The following is a 19,456-nucleotide window of genomic DNA, read 5'->3' as shown; positions in this document are numbered from 1 at the left end:
TTTCAAGGTTCTGAGAAATCTTCATTAAAGAAAGACCAGATAAACTTTTCTGTGTAGAACCTCCTCCAGAAAAAAACAGTCCACTGTCTGGAAATGAGAAAAAATGGGTATTGTACTAAGTTCACAACACATTTAGTATAAGGACCAAGTCGGACAGAAAGTCTAAACACCTCCAACATAAAACAGAGTCTGGTGCAGAACAGTTAGACTCTAATTCCAAACAAGAATTTATCCAAGTCCGGCGAGGCCGAATTACAGGCACTCACAGAAATATTACGATTCTGATAATCAGATTTCCGGACGGGGCCGCTTCTTCTTCAGAGGGGCCACGCTGCAGGATCCAGGTCGAGGAGGCGGTTCGGACGGCGATTGCAGCGTAGCGACGACTTCCTGAATATGGAAATGCATAAACATTCTGCAGCTGGCCCAGGAAGCCCGCTCAGAGAGAATTGCCCCCTCCTCTCCCCCCCCCCCCCCCCCCCCAATGCCCTCTCCTAAGGGCCGTGCCTCGGCCTTAAGTACAGCCCTCGGCGCCAGAATATGGTCTGTTCTCCTTTCTGTCACGTGGCTGGCGTGAGAAAGAGGTACACGATACCATCAGTCTTTGCTGGCGCTTTGATCGGCATCTGGCGGCTTGGCCAGCATGCTGTTGGCTCCATCTGCTGACCTGGCCGTGGAATTCCAGAGTTCCTAGGTCCCAAGGGGTCTGCTCCGAAGCGGATGGGCTTGCGGCAACCCGAACGACTATGTGTGCGTGGTGCCCTTGGCGCAGGATATCTAGCATGCCACCGCACCCCTCCCCCCCCCCCCCTCCCCACGGCTCACTGGACCTCTCCCACCTCCCACTGAAGCGAGAAGGTGGAAGACTGTGTGATGTCCGCAGATGGTGTCTGGACCTGCAAGCTGCCTAAGTGCGATGAGCATAGCGTCGGCAAGCAGGCAGGCCAAGACCTGCGGCTACGGCGTCCAGGACGTCTGCTGTCCACGGCCAAAAAGATGGATAGGCAGGCCTGGAGCGACTGGTAAGATAGGCAGTGGCCATTTGGCAGGCTTCCCGAAGCCAATCTGGAAGGAGATCATACCAGAACAGTGACAGACTGGACACGGATGGCCGAAAAACGCAGAGAGGGAAGTTCTCCAAAGCAAGTGAGAAGGATACGAACTGTGCAATACCGCAAGGGATGATAAATTGTCGTGCACAAACATGTAAGATAAAAAGTTGCTCTGCGGAAGCACTTGATATAAAACATTGTTGTACAGAACCACGTGGGAGACATAAACACATGGAGTGCATAAACTAGGCACAGTAGGAACAGAAAGTAAGTACAGTGAATAGGAAGGGACTGGACTACGTGTTGACATACGGAACACCGAGAGGAGAAACCCCAAGGCAGTGCAGAAACATATAAGGACGGCGGCGCAGTGTCCACAGAAAGAGACGGCGACGGTGCAGTCCGGCGGCAGATGACTCTGGCGGAGTGACTGTGACGGCGCCGGGGAACCAGCTAGCAGCAGAATGCTGTCCGAGGGCTGTGGTGCTACGCCAGAAACGAGAGACAGCACTGGTGGTTGCGGTCGGTCGCGGCTCACGAAACTGCCGGCCGTTGGTTAGTGTGCTGAGCCAGAAACCGTCAACTGCAGCGATGTCAGGAGAGCAACTTCGACGGGCAGCTGCCACATCATGGGACAACAAGCCAACAAGTCCAAAGACGGCGTTGTGTGTGCCAACAGTCGCACCAGAAGGAGAAGATCGACAGCTGTTTCAGTGAAGCAGGCAAACCCGATTAGGCACACGACGCACTGATTCAAAATCGGGATGCAAATGTAACGGACACTGGTGACGTAAACTAACATAAACAAGTCGAAAGTCACATAAACTACAAGAAGCTCCCACAAAATCTCCACTGTCAACGAACGAAGTGAAATTCCGAAACAGAAGTGATCAACAGTAGAAGATGGGACGCCTCTAAAGCCACAGGACAACAGGAAAAAAACGACACGAAAACGCACTATATATCTTGGCGAGAGACACACTGGAAAAGCAAACAACCCCTTTTACCTCGTTGCCAGTTAATGTACGGCGGACGAGACAAGAGACGACAACATCAAAATGCACTGACAAACGACACTAAACTTTATCCTCATGGCCAATTGATGAATCCACCACACGCAGGCCACAATTAAACAGGCCATAATATAAAACAAACAAACGATTATTTAAATAAAGATGAACACAGTCTTGGGAGTCGTGAACAAAAGTAAGCCCCGTTGAGTAGACACAAATAATCCTTCAACCATTGGGAGGAGAAAACAAGTTTTCAAGATTCTGAGCAATCTTAATTGAAAGAAGTCTAAATAAACTTTTCTAACTAGAACACAAATACACACAAACACACAAACACACAAACACACACACACACACACACACACACACACACACACACACACACACACAAACACAATCCACTGTCTGGTAATGAGGAAAACTAGGTACTGAACTAAATCTTGGCACACTTAATATAAAACACTGTTGTGAGTAAAGGTCTTCACTAAATCTGTTCGAAGTTCGCAACACATTTAGTATAAGGGAAACGTCTGATAGAAAAAACACCTCCAACATCAAACAGAGTCCAGTACAGAAAAGTTAGAGTCTAAGTTCGTAAGAAGAATTTTCTAAGTACAGCGAGACCGAACCACTGGCAGTCAAAGAAATATTGCAACTCCGATAATCAGACTTCGTCTTGTAGACACTTCTTCTTCCGAGAGGCCACGCTGCACGATAAAGGAGGAGGAGTTAGGTTCGAAAGGCGATTGCAACGTATCGACGAACCAGGAGTCATTTCCTGATCGTGGAAATGCGTAAGCATTCGGCGCTTGGCCCAGGAAGCCCTCTCGGAGTGAATTGGCCCCGTTCAGTGTACCTGCAAAAAGGAACCACTGTACGACACATAGTTTAGGAGATTTGACGTGAAACACTCACTTTCGAGAAAAAACTGCCGCATCATGCATGATTTTTAATTTATTGCTTCTGTGTTACCAGCTCTATTCACAACACATTTCGCAGGAGGTATCCAAATAGTCTTCTGAATGTACAAAAATATATCACTGTATGATACATAGTTCATAAAATACTAAGTAGCGTAAAAATTGTTACATCAAGAATGACGTTATATTTTACTACGTATCTGCTACTAACTCTATTTGCAACACTTTTCGCAGACGACATTCGCATATGGCGAATAGTGTACCTAGAAAAATGTATCTTTTCACAACAAATAATGCAGGAGATATGACGTCGTATGGGAAAATGAAACTGCAGGGCAAAAACAGCTAGATATGCAGGTGAGATATGTGTAAAAATACGCACTAAATTATGTTAAATATGTATTATATATGGGTACACCGGCAACGCCACTGGGGAAAAGCTCCTCCTAAAGTCCTGGCTCGTTTCCAACCAAACTTGGTACACGTACCAGTAACTATCTGAAAAGAAATACTTTGAGGGTAAGAACCAGCAACGTCTTACTGGTGTAGGGGTGACAACGCGGAGAGAGAAGGGGGAAGATGGACTTATGGAAAGGAAGATGGAGGAGATGGACAGAGATAGGGGACGACGTGCACGACAGAGAGAAGGGGAAGGAGAAATTCACAGAAAGAGAATAGGAGGAGATGGACAGAGAGGGGGAGAGGAGATCTGGACAGAGAAAAGAAAGAGGAGGAGATGGACAGAAAAAGGAGGAGAAAGAGAGGGAAAGGGGGAGGTGGAAATGGACAGAGAAGGGGAGAAGAAGGAGATGAACAGAGGGAAAGGAGCAGATGGACAGAGGAGAATATGGACAGACAGGAGGGGGGTGGGGGGGGGGGGGGGGGGGAGCAAGAGTTCGATAGAGAGAGACACAGAGAAGGAGATGATGGACAGAGAGGTGGGAAGGTGTGCGAGGAACTACTTCTAGAGGAAAGGAAACTAGTACTGATCTAAATGGTAGTATCTGATGACTCACTTGCGGTCGCCGAAGCGGCGGAGGTGTCTCCTCTCGAGCAGCTTGCCGTGCCTCCACACCAGTATGGTGAAGTTGCGGGGGCGTGGCGGTGGCCGCAGCGACGGGTCCACGAACAACAGCCGGCCCAGCTCTGACATCTGGCCGATCTGAACACACACCACACGGAGCCCTCTAAACTTTGTTCCTTTAGCAGTTTGCAACGTAGCTACACTGTCAGACACATACAAATACCACATATCTGCTTATTTTTAAATACATAATTTCAGTATACTCGTATAACTTTCTATTGTACTTGTACAGCGTTGGTCGTAAGTACATTCAGGCTTTCAGAAAGCGAAAACTACATACACCCAGAAGAAAACACCCATCAGTGGATAGAGCTACTACCACCCGCCAGGTTAGCTGAGATCGCTAATGCACTGCTGCTGCTTCCTGGACTCCTATAGGCGCACCGGCCCAGGTTCGAATCCGCCTGGCGGATTAACAACGAGGGCCGGTGTGCCGGCCAGCCTCGATGTGGTTTTTAGGCCGTTTTCCACACACCCAGAGGTGAATACCGGGCTAGTCCCCACGTTCCACCTTCGTTACACGACTCGCAGACATTTGAAACACATTCCCACTCTCTTGAATTACACTAGACGCAGATAGCTGGGGTACACTAATTCCGTCCCGGGGGGTTTCGGGTGGCGGCAAGAACGGCAACCGGCCACTGCTCAATCGTTAACCATCCCAATCCGTCTTTAAAACCCGCCGACACTGCGCAAAGCGGGACGACGGCAGTAGTGAAAGAAGAAAAAGTGGATAGAGTTACTTCCCAAGTGTTTGACTCACATTACATGTAATGAATAAGGGCACTTGTGACGAGGCAAAACTTCAATTTGCTAGTCACAGTCTTGCCATACAAGACCCAGCACCTCACAGCTTAGATCAACGACATCATTATTTATCATTTCTTGCAACTTTTCCAAATGATTTGGCAGTGGAGGCAGGCATACTCGATCTTTGACATAATATCCTAAGAGGAAATCACGTGGAGTTAATTCCAGTGAAAGGAGGAGAGTGGGAGACATAGAAGAAAAGGAGAGTCATGATTCATGATGGGAAGCACGCCAGACCCAACGCTGAGGAAGTTCGGCACTGGGGTGATCATGAATGTCTGAAAGAAAGAGTGGTGGAGCACTGTCTTGTTGCAAAATGAAGTGTCAACTGTCTTGCTGTAATTTCGGCATAAGCCAGTGGTGCAACATGACCAGATACAAAAAAATCAGTCGCAGTTTCCTCCGCAAAGAAAAATGGTACACAAACTTTTGAAGGAGACATGGGACAAAAGATCTTAACTTCTGATGAAGCACAAACGCGTTCCGCAATCTCGTGCGGATGTTCAGTGAAATAAACACGCACATTAGGACGATTCACTTTTCCACACGCACGAAACGTGGCTTTTTCATTAAAAAACCTACTTCTGTGAAAAACCGTCGTTCTCCAGTAGCCACTACAACTCACTGCAAACGTTGGAACGGAGTTCATTATCTCGAGTAGCTAGAACACGTAACAAGTGCAACTGGTACAGTTTTACACGCAGGCCTGGGGTTCATGAGACTGTGTAACCTCCCCCTCACTTATCGACCTTAATGACAGTGAAAAATTAAACCGCGTGTACCTAATGGAAATTTGGGAAAAAGCAATCGTCACTGAAGTTAATCTGTCGGTAAAGAGGGAGGAAAGGGTTACATCTAAATGAAAGGAAAAATGCAAATGAAACTGGTGGAAATTAATTTTGAAAAGGGGTAAAGTTAATGAAGAAAGTAAATGTGCGGCCGTTACGTTAACAATTAACTAGCGGTAATTAGATATTTGAGATTTGGGGGAAATTACGGTCGCCAGTCCTAAGGACAATTACTATAGTAACTGAAAAAGAAAGGTAAATACACATGTAATTAGCACTAGAAGCGTGGCAACTGAAGGTTGACACGTGTAGTGTGAAAACTGAAAGTTTGTCAGAAGTAATAACTTTCGCTGCACTCTGACTTAATTTAGCAAAAGAATTAATAAAACCGGAAAACTGAAAGTTAATTTAGTGACTGAAATTAATAAGAAGCTTTCTTTCTTAAGCACATCGAAATTCAGTAAAATACGGTTAGTCTTGGACTACCTCAACAATCATTTCAAAAGCTACTTGAATCTACGCAATTTAGAAATAAGAGATTTAGCTTTGAACTTGAATTAAATGATTCTGAACAATTAACAATAGTAAGATTTAGTACGTACCAAGCTGAGCTGCAGTCACAGGTAAGCTAAAATACGGTAACTAAACTCGCACTCTTAATTTGTGCTTGCGTAATCTAAATATTGTAGCCAGCTATGAATACTTAAACTGAACTTTGAAATTAAAGCAGTGAAATGGAATGATTGTACTTTAATGCTGGCATCTGAATTTCAACGACACTCGGGTTGATTTCGGAAAAGGAAGGGACCCTGCTTGGTAATGCAATTGGGACAATGAACAACAAAGGTTCATGCTAAGTTGCTGTAATTTTGCGAGGCAAATGGAACAATTTGAAAAGCTGAGGTCTGCCATACAGTTATAGAACTTTACGTGCTTCCAGTCTTCCTTGTTGGTTGATGGAAGGTTTGAAGCCGTCGATCGAGGAGGTGGCGACAGTCACTCATTGTCGGCCGTCGCTGTTGCAGAAGCTGGATGTTGGCACGCTTTCTTCTCAACACGGTCACCAGACGAAACGGGCTCTTGATGTGCGCCAGCTAATGCTTCCCGTCCGCGACACCATGTCAGAAACTATTATCGCAAGTCGAGCGCAATTACATGCTGCCAAACCCCGAAAGCGCGGCAACTCGCGGGAGCTACACACAACACACCTGCTCCACTCGCTACTCCAGCCAGACTCCCTCTGCCCGCGCTCCACGCGGCAGAGTTAACACTATCAAAGATCCTACACACTTTGATTCTTCACACGACCCATCGATGTAATCGTTCGATAGCAGTTTTCCCTAGGCAAGACCCAGCGTAAAAATACAAATAATATTTACGAAACAAACCAATTATACATCGACATAGGTGCATAAATATATATATACAAACAGTAAAACAATTACAATATATAAAGAGACAGAAATGTCATATCTTGAGGTAACAAAACAAGGGAAAAAATAGAACAATAGATGGAAATAGGAGGATATGCATTTCCGGCGTTACACGTGCCCCACATTGTCTGAGGATGTTCGTGTAACGTAAACAGACTCAGAAAATGTCCCAAAAAAGAATCAGCGGAAATGCATATGCTCAAAACATCAACAAAATTTAGCATTCGTCTAATTAACCAAAAATCAATTTTTAGACCATAATAATTGAGTGGAGACACTCCTAATCTTATTCCACTCTGTCATCTTGCACAAAATAAAACAGGTTGACAACATATTAAAATTCATAGAAAATATAGAAAATGGTTTAGCTACTCCAAAATCATTAAAATTCGTAACACTATGAGAAATGGAATACTATTTGCAAAATTAATTAGAGTGCATGGTCATAAAAACAGGTAGATCAAAATACGCAAATAAATAATTAAATAGACTACACATTTTATATAACCTTTTCATAATTAATATTCTCGTCACGAGAACCTATTTAACGCTAAACAAGAAAATAATGTACAGCAGATAGACAAAAACATAAATATTAACAGCAGAATTCTTTCACATCAGCTGTCCGGGAAGAAAAACTATTCCGCCTTTCGTACTCGCAAGTACAAAGAATGCCGAGAGCGGCACAAGAGCCGACAGCGGCAGAAGAGCCGACAGCGACTCCGCCTCGCCAGTATTGTTGCACCCGCCTGTGCGGCACGCTTGATCTCACTCGCCCTTGTAACGGCATTTCCAGAACGTCCGTTTCACTGAATTCTTTCGGAAAAACTCACTACCGAGTAATCTCAAGGAGTCCATAAACACTATCGCAGTGGATAACTCAACACTGTCCATCATCACACGCATGTACTAGCCTGAAACTTAAAACAGCGTTCAAGTACATCGGCAATGACTAGTAAATCACATATTTATGAAATCTTACAGCTATTTACAAAATCATATTTACATTCCTTAATCTACTGTGACTCAGCTGAAAACTTAAACTAGCAGCTTGGATTTTTCAGTTGATTAGATCATGATTAAATTGATTAAAATTAAATTGATTAATCAAAATTAATTACTTATTAATTACAACTTCTTTAATGACCTTGGTCAGTCAAAAACATGGCAATCTAGCAAATCGTTAAATCTTACACTCTATTTTACGTGCTGTATAAATTACCCATTGTGTGGTATTAATCGATCCTAGGTCGGTACAATTTCAAGTCTACAATGTTCCGTATACCTAATAGTTTTCCAGAGCTTGGATACTCTAAGCAATAAGCATTTGTGTGAGGTATACCAATGACTTTATATGGTCCATTATAAACAAACTTAAATTTAGAGATTTCATTGTCTATCTCGCTCGATTTCTCATGAGCTTTTACAAGTACTAAGTCTCCGATTGCAAACTTAGCAAAACGCGCTTTAGCGTCATGACGACGTATGCGAGCATCGGCGTTTAGCTTCATTACTTCTCGCAAACGATCTTTTTTCACACCAATACTAATGTCAATCCGTGGAGGGAATTTGATTATCTCTTCCAATTCACTTTCTACACTTTTGTCAATGCCGAGGTTCTTCACATTACAGTAGTTCAGATTCATACCTACGTCAATACCATCCGGCCAGTTAACAATGTGTATAGGCTGGTATTGCCTATGCACACCGTCTCCTGCCTCGTCAAAACTAACTACTATTGTTTTATCTTGGGACGTACATGTCAAAGTTTTTCTTTCGCAATTAATCACTGCGCGGTACTTTAATAGCCAATCTAACCCGATAATTACTTCCGTAGTTAAGTCTGGCACGACTACAAACTCTTGTTCAAATCGTGCCCCACATATCTCGAAGTTGACAAAAATCTGTTTTGTGACCGGTTTACTGGCCTTCCCAGTAGCACCGATAATTTTCACTCCTGTTACTGGCATAACTACGATACCAGGGCTGTCTTTCAGTAACTCAAATATTTTCCCAGATACAGCACTCAATTCTGCACCGGTGTCAATCAACACGTTTAGTTGTAGGTCGTGCATATTAACAGACACTACTATCTGTCTACACTTGTCCTCGACTGTTTCTTTATGTTCCCACAGTAAATCCTCGTCTATATCCAGGTCATTCCAGAAAAAACCATCCGGCTTTGATCCTAAATTCGGCTTATCTGGCGGCTTTTTCAGCCTCTGTTCACATACAGTTTTAATTTCAACACGTCTGTCCTGAGGCTTAGTCTGTAGCTTCGCCTCCAATACCGAAACCTTTTCCTGTAACTCGTCAACTAGTGAGCGTTGCTTTGCTATCAGTTCACTAATTGTCACCTTCGTTGATTCCTCTTTAGTCAGACTGATCTCATCTGCCAATCTACCTGGAGAAATATGCCCAGTAGTATCTGCAATTACTTCTTCTAGATCTGCGCAACCCACACTGCTATCATCTGACCGTATAATGTCAGCTCTAACCTCATACACGCTGTAATCTATGTGCTTTTCTACCAATTGTGTCCGGCTATCACTAAAATTTTCGTAATCTTTCTCCTTAATACTCTCGCAATGTTTAAACTGGAGGTTTGCGTCGGATGGGTCGGCTACTTCTACCACTACGACTTTCGGTAAGGTCTGCCGGTTAGGGCCAGAACTTTCCGTTATTACTTCAACATCCAACTCTTGTGGGACGAGACACGACGAATCTTGCTCGTGCTCCCCATTAACATCAACTATGTCTGGTAAAGTCTGCCGGTTAGGGCCAGAACTTTCTATCATTTCACAAACACTATCTTCCTGCGGGACGAGACGCGGAAAATCCTGCACGCGCTCCCCATAAACACTTCCCCCATACAGGCCCTTATAATCTCTTAGTTCGTCGTATAAGCGACCGAACTGCCTTAACCAGACCTCATCCCTCTCTGCATCCCCTCGCTCGATGACGGACGTTTTATCCGACATCTGATATTCTCTCAACACTTGCGAATCATTCTTAAACTCAATCTCCAGTTCCTCTGTGGGTGTTACAGCTGCCACTTTATAATCGATTTCCGGAACACTACTTAAATTGTTCTCACTGACAGTGAATGTATTTTCTACTGCCGTGTCTACAGCTGATCTACTACTTGTGGGCGCACTTCTTTCTCTTAACACTGGCACACTCTCCCGCCGTTGATTATTCCATACGGAATTTTCATAACGACGACACCTGAGTTTTCTCCTGTTATTGGGCCGCCAAAATTTCTCCACACCCGGTCGGCCCCTCACCGGCGCGGCTAATGGTTTCCCTGTCTCGTCCCAGCAGATACGCTCCTCGGATGCTGCTGAGGCGGCTGATCACACCCTCTGGCGTTATTACTATTCTGTGAAGCCCGTATCACGTTAGTATGGTACTGGTTTCCGTCATTCTTGTTATTATTTGCATTGTACCGATTGTTATTACGGTCCGAACCATTATTGTTATTGCTGCCATGGTTGCGGTATGCGTTATTCCCATGGTTATCGTTGTTGTGGTTGCTGTGGTACCCGTTGTTGTTACCACGGCCTCTACCACTGTCGCGATTATTGCGCCAATTGTCCTCGTCCTCCACTCTTTCCACGAAATCATTTATTGTCCTGTAATTGCTTCCTACGTAGCGTTTTGTATCATCTGGAAGCTTTTTGTAGAGTTCCCAGACTATTTCGGATTCCGTGCGGGGATCACGCAAGTATTCCAACTTGCGGATCCAGCCCTCACAAAACTCCTTCATCGAACCGCGCGAATTCGCATCGAAAGGCCTCGATACGACAAATTCGTGCCAGACACTTTGCTGTTTTTGCTCTGACCAGTATTCAGCCAGAAACAAATTTTTAAATTCGTCAAAAGTCAGGTTCGTAATGTTGAGGTTTAAGCCCCAACGCTTGGCATCACCAGCCAACACATCAATAATCGCATTAATTTTTCTCTCATCAGTCCACGATCTGGGTAAAACTCTTTCACAATTCTTAATGAAATCCGTCGCGTGTATACCGCCTTTTTTCAAGGGGTCGAACCGCTCCTCTTTCGTCAACAATTCCGAACTATGTGCATAGATTGGCACATAGCTCTGTTTTTCGTCAAGTTTCTTTTCTAATTCCAACACTCTCGTAATTACTTGGCAAGTGGTTGTCGCAAGCGTTTCTACTTCCCTTTTTTTTCTCTTCGCAGGTATTAGCCTGCTTCGTCACTTTGGTATCTACTTCGGATACTAAAGCCTTTAAAGTTTCCACCTTCTTTTGATCCTCTTTTTTCACTAATTGAATTTGTTCCGTCACCTTATTCTCGATGATCGGAGCAACTGATTCTCCTACACTTTTTTCGATTCTGCTAATTTCGGAATTAAAACGAGTATTTATGCTCGCAATTTCCGCCTGAACGCCTATCATTTCCTGTTTAAGATTACCGATTTCGGTATTAATTACAACAATATCTTCTTTGATTTTATCAACTTTTGTGTTAACAACTCCAACATTGTTGATAACAACGTTAATAGCTTTGTTCTGATTGTCTAGCATCCGTTCAAATTTTTCAGACTGAGCTTCTTGCTTGGCAGCCTGAGCTTCTTGCTTGGCAGCCTGAGCTTCTTGTTTGGCAGCCTGAGCTTCTTGCTTGGCAGCCTGATCTTCTTGCTTGGCCGATTGACTCTTGATTTCGTTAATCAAAACGTTCAATAAATCAGTTAAATTCCCGGAAACTACCGGTTTTACTTCCGTAGCGGCTTCCTCTTTAATTGCCCCCCCGTATTCGTCATCAAGGGATTCAGATTTGATTTTCACTTCCGATTCCGAAACATTTTCTAAAGTTTGGAATTCCATTTCTGCTCTTTGTTGCGTTTCGGCGGTCGCGTCTTTCATGCTAACCGCCTGCCCCTGAACAATGGGTACCGCGGTGCGCGTTTCCCACTGTTCGACCGATTGTTCCGTATCCAAGTCTACCAAATTTTGGCAATTGTTGCCTTCACTCATTTTAATAATTTTCAATATAAATAACAAATCTCAAATCTAATTAGGATTCCTCACACTAATATTCTCGCTGACGTATCGACCATTTCGTAACCAGTACTTTGTTACGAGATTTGCAACATACAAAATTCGTGTCCAGAACAACCTCAAATCCGAAGATTGTCCTGTCACCAGGTCGCCACGTGTAACCTCCCCCTCACTTATCGACCTTAATGACAGTGATAAATTAAACCGCGTGTACCTAATGGAAATTTGGGAAAAAGCAATCGTCACTGAAGTTAATCTGTCGGTAAAGAGGGAGGAAAGGGTTACCTCTAAATGAAAGGAAAAATGCAAATGAAACTGGTGGAAATTAATTTTGAAAAGGGGTAAAGTTAATGAAGAAAGTAAATGTGCGGCCGTTACGTTAACAATTAACTAGCAGTAATTAGATATTTGAGATTTGGGGGAAATTACGGTCGCCAGTCCTAAGGACAATTACTATAGTAACTGAAAAAGAAAGGTAAATACACATGTAATTAGCACTAGAAGCGTGGCAACTGAAGGTTGACATGTGTAGTGTGAAAACTGAAAGTTTGTCAGAAGTAATAACTTTCGCTGCACTCTGACTTAATTTAGCAAAAGAATTAATAAAACCGGAAAACTGAAAGTTAATTTAGTGACTGAAATTAATAAGAAGCTTTCTTTCTTAAGCACATCGAAATTCAGTAAAATACGGTTAGTCTTGGACTACCTCAACAATCATTTCAAAAGCTACTTGAATCTACGCAATTTAGAAATAAGAGATTTAGCTTTGAACTTGAATTAAATGATTCTGAACAATTAACAATAGTAAGATTTAGTACGTACCAAGCTGAGCTGCAGTCACAGGTAAGCTAAAATACGGTAACTAAACTCGCACTCTTAATTTGTGCTTGCGTAATCTAAATATTGTAGCCAGCTATGAATACTTAAACTGAACTTTGAAATTAAAGCAGTGAAATGGAATGATTGTACTTTAATGCTGGCATCTGAATTTCAACGACACTCGGGTTGATTTCGGAAAAGGAAGGGACCCTGCTTGGTAATGCAATTGGGACAATGAACAACAAAGGTTCATGCTAAGTTGCTGTAATTTTGCGAGGCAAATGGAACAATTTGAAAAGCTGAGGTCTGCCATACAGTTATAGAACTTTACGTGCTTCCAGTCTTCCTTGTTGGTTGATGGAAGGTTTGAAGCCGTCGATCGAGGAGGTGGCGACAGTCACTCATTGTCGGCCGTCGCTGTTGCAGAAGCTGGATGTTGGCGCGCCTTCTTCTCAACACGGTCACCAGACGAAACGGGCTCTTGATGTGCGCCAGCTAATGCTTCCTGTCCGCGACACCATGTCAGAAACTATTATCGCAAGTCGAGCGCAATTACATGCTGCCAAACCCCGAAAGCGCGGCAACTCGCGGGAGCTACACACAACACACCTGCTCCACTCGCTACTCCAGCCAGACTCCCTCTGCCCGCGCTCCACGCGGCAGAGTTAACACTACCAAAGATCCTACACACTTTGATCCTTCACACGACCCATCGATGTAATCGTTCGATAGCAGTTTTCCCCAGGCAAGACCCAGCGTAAAAATACAAATAATATTTACGAAACAAAGCAATTATACATCGACATAAGTGCATAAATATATATATACAAACAGTAAAACAATTACAATATATAAAGAGACAGAAATGTCATATCTTGAGGTAACAAAACAAGGAAAAAAAATAATAGTACAATAGATGGAAATAGGAGGATATGCATTTCCGGCGTTACAACTGCTTGCAATGACTGCACCCAGAAATACAGTATGTAGGTCAGATTGGGCCCTGTTTTAAGATACGGTTTAAAGAAAAACTAAACCTTGCCGGCCCTAAATCAGCTAGCTCAGCTCATCTGAACGAAACTGGTCATTCTATATCGAATGTTAAGAAAAATTTCCTTATTATGTTTAAGGAAACAAAAGGAAATGCTTTAAATGTTTTGGTAGAAATACATATCACGAAGATATTAAAGCGAGCCCCAGGTTCAACTCTGAATAATCAGATTGAACTGAGACACTATTCAATTTGAATTGTCACCAGTAGCGATTAGGATGATTTTAAGATCAATTTAGCAACCGTTTAATACCCTAATACTACTCCGTTGGTAATTTTAGAATATTGAAGTACTGATGATTATTTTTCATTAATACCTACAATAAACTATGGATTTTTAAAGTTATGTAATATGGTTCCCAGGCTTCGGTTGTTTTCCTAGTTATGATTTCCTCCTTGCAGCGCTCGTATGTTTAGTTTGGTTGCCTCTTAGCCAACGAGGCCTTCCGCCTTCCAGTGCATTGCTAGCCTGCACGGGCTGCTTGCAGCACTTCATCCGGTTGTCAGAACGACGAAATTACGCACATTCCGAGGGATTTTGAGTTATACTTCATTGGCTTTATGCAGTTGGTGTTCCCCGGATCTTACAATATACCCCACGTGGTGTTATACGGTAAGCTATTTTTCAGATTTCTTCCATTCACGACGTTTTGGCTCCGTACTGGATTATTATTATTGGGATAATATTTCCCGTGTACTTATAGCACTCTGTCTAGAAGTAAGTTCTTTTTAGAAATTCTCAACGTTTTGGCTCCGTACTGCAATATTATTTTTGGGGTAATATTTACTATAAGTACTTTCCCTAGACGTTAGTTATTTTTAGGCATTTTATACCTCGCACAGTAATTATTAGTTTTCCTCCCTCTTTTGTCTAGGCCTGACGCATTCAGTAGTCATGCTTTGTACATTTTTACACGGATTTTTTGGGTGCACTCAATTTTATTACAACCCACCACTGTGGCTTGACTTTTTACGCTGGATAACTTCCCGAATGCTGTGACTCCGTAGTAGTCCATCTATATTATGGAAATATAACCATTGCGAGTACTCGTCGTTGTTTCTTGTTGAGTGTCAACACTATAGTTTTGTATTTATACCATTTCAAAAATTTCACACAGTGATTTGTATTTTTGACAGATAAACCTGAAGATGTGTCTATACTGACATGAAACCAGCAGCTGCGAATAAAGCACCTTCATACAGACATTCAGCTTTTGGACATTCATCATTCTTGACTTTTTATTTCTAATTTTTATGACAATTGGAACGGTTATTGAGGGCTCAGTGTTGTTATTGTTATTCATAATATGTCTGAGCTGCGGTTGCCCTCCCCATAAGGTTGCCCGCATGTGACGTCGATTTCCTCGGGCTCCAGACAAATTATTCCTGCACACGCCCTGATCCCTGGCTATGCTTTCTGCAACTACGACATTGTGATTCTTACGAATTTAAATTTCGAGAGATGTTCTGTCTACTGATATATGCAGTCTTTGCGCAATATTCCAGGTATTTGTATGAATTATTCTTTTTTTGTGACTGAGACAGCGTAAAGATCCAAAACATGTATCACCGAGATTGTATGATTTCTAGGATTTGTGATCTTGCCCTGAGTAAGTAGTACTTTCGTAAATATTTGAATATGCTCATGTACAACAAAATTAGGGAAACCCAGTTAATATGTTGCGCTAAGGTTGGTGGCCACGCTTAGAGGCATTTCAGAATAAGCAGTACTCGAGGTCGAACGTACTAACGAGGAAATACGGCATGTGCCATAACCAGATTTCTCAGAAACTTCGCTCAGAGGAAGAGGAGTCAAAATAACCGAACACGTGTTTCAGTTATTCATCGATACTCGACCGTTTCCGAGAAAAGGACCGTCAAAGTTTTTAAGTTAGTTTATATTCCGTTTAAGGAGTAAACAGTGCCACCAAAGCAATGGTATAGTTGCCAATGTCGCGGCTTCACACATTTGCGCCCCGTGTTCGGAAACCTATCATTTATTTTATTTTTCATTTATCCACCCATGTCTGTAGAAGATTACTAAACGAATTGTTTTCGGTGAAATACCTACAGTGTATTTTGAATCAGTCATTTGCAAGCTCCAGTTTTTGGAAAAATGATCCGTTATGCGTGGTTTCTCACGAAATCATTGTTAACGCGCCAAATCTTCAGCAATGATAACGACGTGTCTATTCTGACTGAGATTCATACGAAGAAATGTCACTGTGGCATACGTGCCTACATCAGATGGTCGAGATGTTCGGAATTTCTATGTTTCTAACGTTACTACGATCGGTATCATACAAGGGAATGCACAAAATCTTTCTGAAGAATAAACGTAAGAATAAAATGTAAGAACTAATGTAAGAATTGATATAAGAATGAAATATAAAAACATGGGAATTTAAAAAAAATTGTAACCCTTGGAAACACCACGCACACTGTCAGAAGTGATGGTCAATATTCAAAGATATGACAGGAATGGTCATTCGAAACAAAAAAGTCGGGTAAACATGTGTTCTAAAACGCGTACCGTAAGAGCTATGAGCAATTATTGATCTCCGACACTGTGAAACAAATCTCTTCTACTGCCAGCTCTTTGCTTTCCTTATTTTGGGAAGTGGTAGTATGGACCAAAAAACAACAAAAATGTCAAGTAAACATGTGCTCTAAAATGCATACCTTAAAAGTTATGAGCACTTGTTCATTAGAAGAGTTGTGTTTCAAAGCAGCGAAGATAAACAAGTGCTCATAGCTCTTAAGGCATGCATGTTAGAGCACATATTTACTGGATAGTTTTTCTTGTTTTGGTCCATACTACCATATCTCAAAATAAGGAAAGCAAAGAGCTTGCAGTAGAAGAGATTTGTTTCACACTGTCGAAGATCAAGAACTGCTTATAGCTCTTAAGGTACGCGTTTTGGAGTCCAAGTTCATTTGACCTTTTTGTTTCTAATAATCATTCCTGTCATATCCCTGAATATTGAGCATCACTTATGAAACATTTTCTATATGATAAATGTATGACACTTATTGTGAAACCTAGTAGTAGTTTTACAGTTACTATAACGACTTTGTGTCTCCTAACTTGATAAGAAACGTTCGTGTAATAACCTTCTGCGGACGTGGGTAGTTAAATGAAAACAACAAAAATAAAACAAATAAAAACAATAATTGGATGTCGAACACGGGTGGCAAGAAATGAAAAACCGCGACACTAGTCACTGTGCCACCATTTCAGCTGAGATTATGTCTATAAAACTTTGACTGTCGTTTTCTCAGAAATGGTCGTGTATATACGAATAAATCGAGACACGTATTCGCTTATTTTGACTCCTCTTGCACTAAGCAAAGTTTCTGAGAAATCAAGTTATGCCACTTGCCGTTATCTTCGTAAGTCAGTTGTCGTGTGCGAAGCAAGAAGCGGCAGTTCAGTAGCCGTATTTGTAGTAATCCCGCTGCTGACATCTGACTATGATCCCTGACGAGTGAATGGTCAGCAGTTCACATTTCTGGTATGAAGATCGTGTAAGCAATGTCTATACTGTTCAACGTTACGCAATTGGTCAGAGCATTTATGAACTAAACGTGTTTGTTCCAGATCGCTGCAGCCATACGCATGAACGTTCTATTTATTTAGCCAAAATTTGCAACAGATTAGTGATCAGGTTTATTTAGTTGCCTTAACTTTAAAATAGAATTTTAAAGTTGCCACAAATGTTTGTTTGTATTCAACACTGCTGTAATTCCTGTTTTTGTCCGTCATTTCATGAGTTGCTACAGTCAAAAGAAAAGAAGTAATTATTCCAGAAGAGACAAAGCTGAAGATACTGCTACTTGACAGCACTGACATTTGAACATTATCATGAAGTCATATCATTCCGCATAGCTGCTATCTGTTTAAGACGTATAATGCCTTCTGAGATACTTTATTCTTCTGAATTACTTGAAGTTTGCTTTCAAATACTAAGATTACCCTTGTTTAAGAGCGTGTATGAGTCAAATCTTTGCAAGTTGTTCACAATGTATCTTGCAGTACCTCTGCTCGTTAAAAGTCTTAACGTATTATTTGTTCCAGAAAAAGAGGCAGTACTATCGTCTCAAGAAATATGTACACTTCGAAAATGCGAATGATCAAATAGTATTGTGAAGAGGTAGGACTTTCAAGTGGAATATCTTAGGGTTGGCACTAACTTCTCTCTCAGCACATGTGAGCTGCACAAGAAGCGTGAAAAGGAGAAGTACTTAGGAAACGTTCAAAAATTCATTGTGTTATATATCTTGGGAATAGGAGTGTTTTCATTAATGTGAAGTGGTTTCGATAAGCTACGGATCACATTGATACCTTGTGATTGGAAACATGATAAGTAACGTAATGTTAGTTTCAGTCATGTAGGCCTACTGAAAATAAGTAATGTGTTAGTGCCATATTTAGTAACAAAACACATAAAAAGATATATCCAAACATTGCTTTACGAAATGTAGTAGTTGATGCCTCAAGTATCAAATGTGGCCAAGTCGCTGAAGGCATATTTTTCAATATGGACGAAAGACCTCTTAGAGGCACAAAAATGATGGTCACAAACGTTTTTATTTAACAGTTACATCCTTAATGGTTTAATGTTGTTTCTAATGTTTTGTAAAATCTACCAGTAATTCGAAAGGAACCCCAATTTTGTTAATTTAATTTCTGACTTGACTGTTTTCGCCGCAAATTTCTAAAATTATATTCTTTTTCATAAAACTGTACTCTTTTTAATCTCAAAAAGTTGTGAATAAAGCAATTAAATGAAAATAGTGACTTTGTAATTACTTTTCTTTATAGCATCAACAAAGGAATTTCAATACAAATTGGGGAATAACATATCAGAAAGAACATCAGAAAACTGAGGAGAATCGAAATAGTATATTTCTGACCAAAAGTTTGTAATTCACTTAGATCTTAAAATACGATAAGAAGGAAAAATTTGCAAATAATCAAGAAGATTATTAGAATCACTATTATGATGGACACTGCTCACCCATAGTGAGTAATATTGTTGTTATCATTGTTCAATTTGTTCTCATTTAGATTACAGTATGAGGGATTTCACGTGAACCATTGACTTAAACTTCAGAGACTGTGACGGAAATCTCACAGCAGTGTAAGCCGTTTTACAAACTAATATTACTGTAAAACTGCAGTGACTGATTATCTTCCCATGCTGGGCCAAAGTGTTTCCACATGAGACTTTTTTATGTCTTTTGTTTTAGAGACTGGAAGCGTAATGGGTTTCATCACTGTGTGATCGCGATAAGAAGCCCGCGAATACGGAAGTTGGTGGAAAAGACTGGTATTGCCAACGTACAAATGAAATATTATGACTTAACGAATATACAATACAACGAATTATTTTTCCTTTTATGTGCATAGACTGAAGCGGCGAATGAAGATTTGTACCAAGTCCAGGAATCGCAGC

General features: G+C 41.7%; 1 protein-coding gene across 2 annotated transcripts in view; it reads right to left on the bottom strand.

Moving 5' to 3' along the window:
- The window catches only part of LOC124595593 (alpha-(1,3)-fucosyltransferase 7-like), a 333,813-nt gene that overhangs the window by 42,908 nt on the left and 271,449 nt on the right, over window positions 1-19,456 (bottom strand). For both annotated transcript variants that reach the window (XM_047134393.1, XM_047134392.1), the window contains exon 3: window positions 4,002-4,147. In XM_047134393.1, coding sequence (XP_046990349.1) covers window positions 4,002-4,147 — 146 coding nt within the window. The remainder of the gene's footprint in view (window positions 1-4,001; window positions 4,148-19,456) is intronic.

The sequence above is a fragment of the Schistocerca americana genome, chromosome 2 (assembly GCF_021461395.2).
Source record: "Schistocerca americana isolate TAMUIC-IGC-003095 chromosome 2, iqSchAmer2.1, whole genome shotgun sequence".
Lineage (NCBI taxonomy): Eukaryota > Metazoa > Arthropoda > Insecta > Orthoptera > Acrididae > Schistocerca > Schistocerca americana.
The sequence above is the reverse complement of the archived record's forward strand: the minus strand, read 5'-3'. Positions and strand labels throughout refer to the sequence as shown.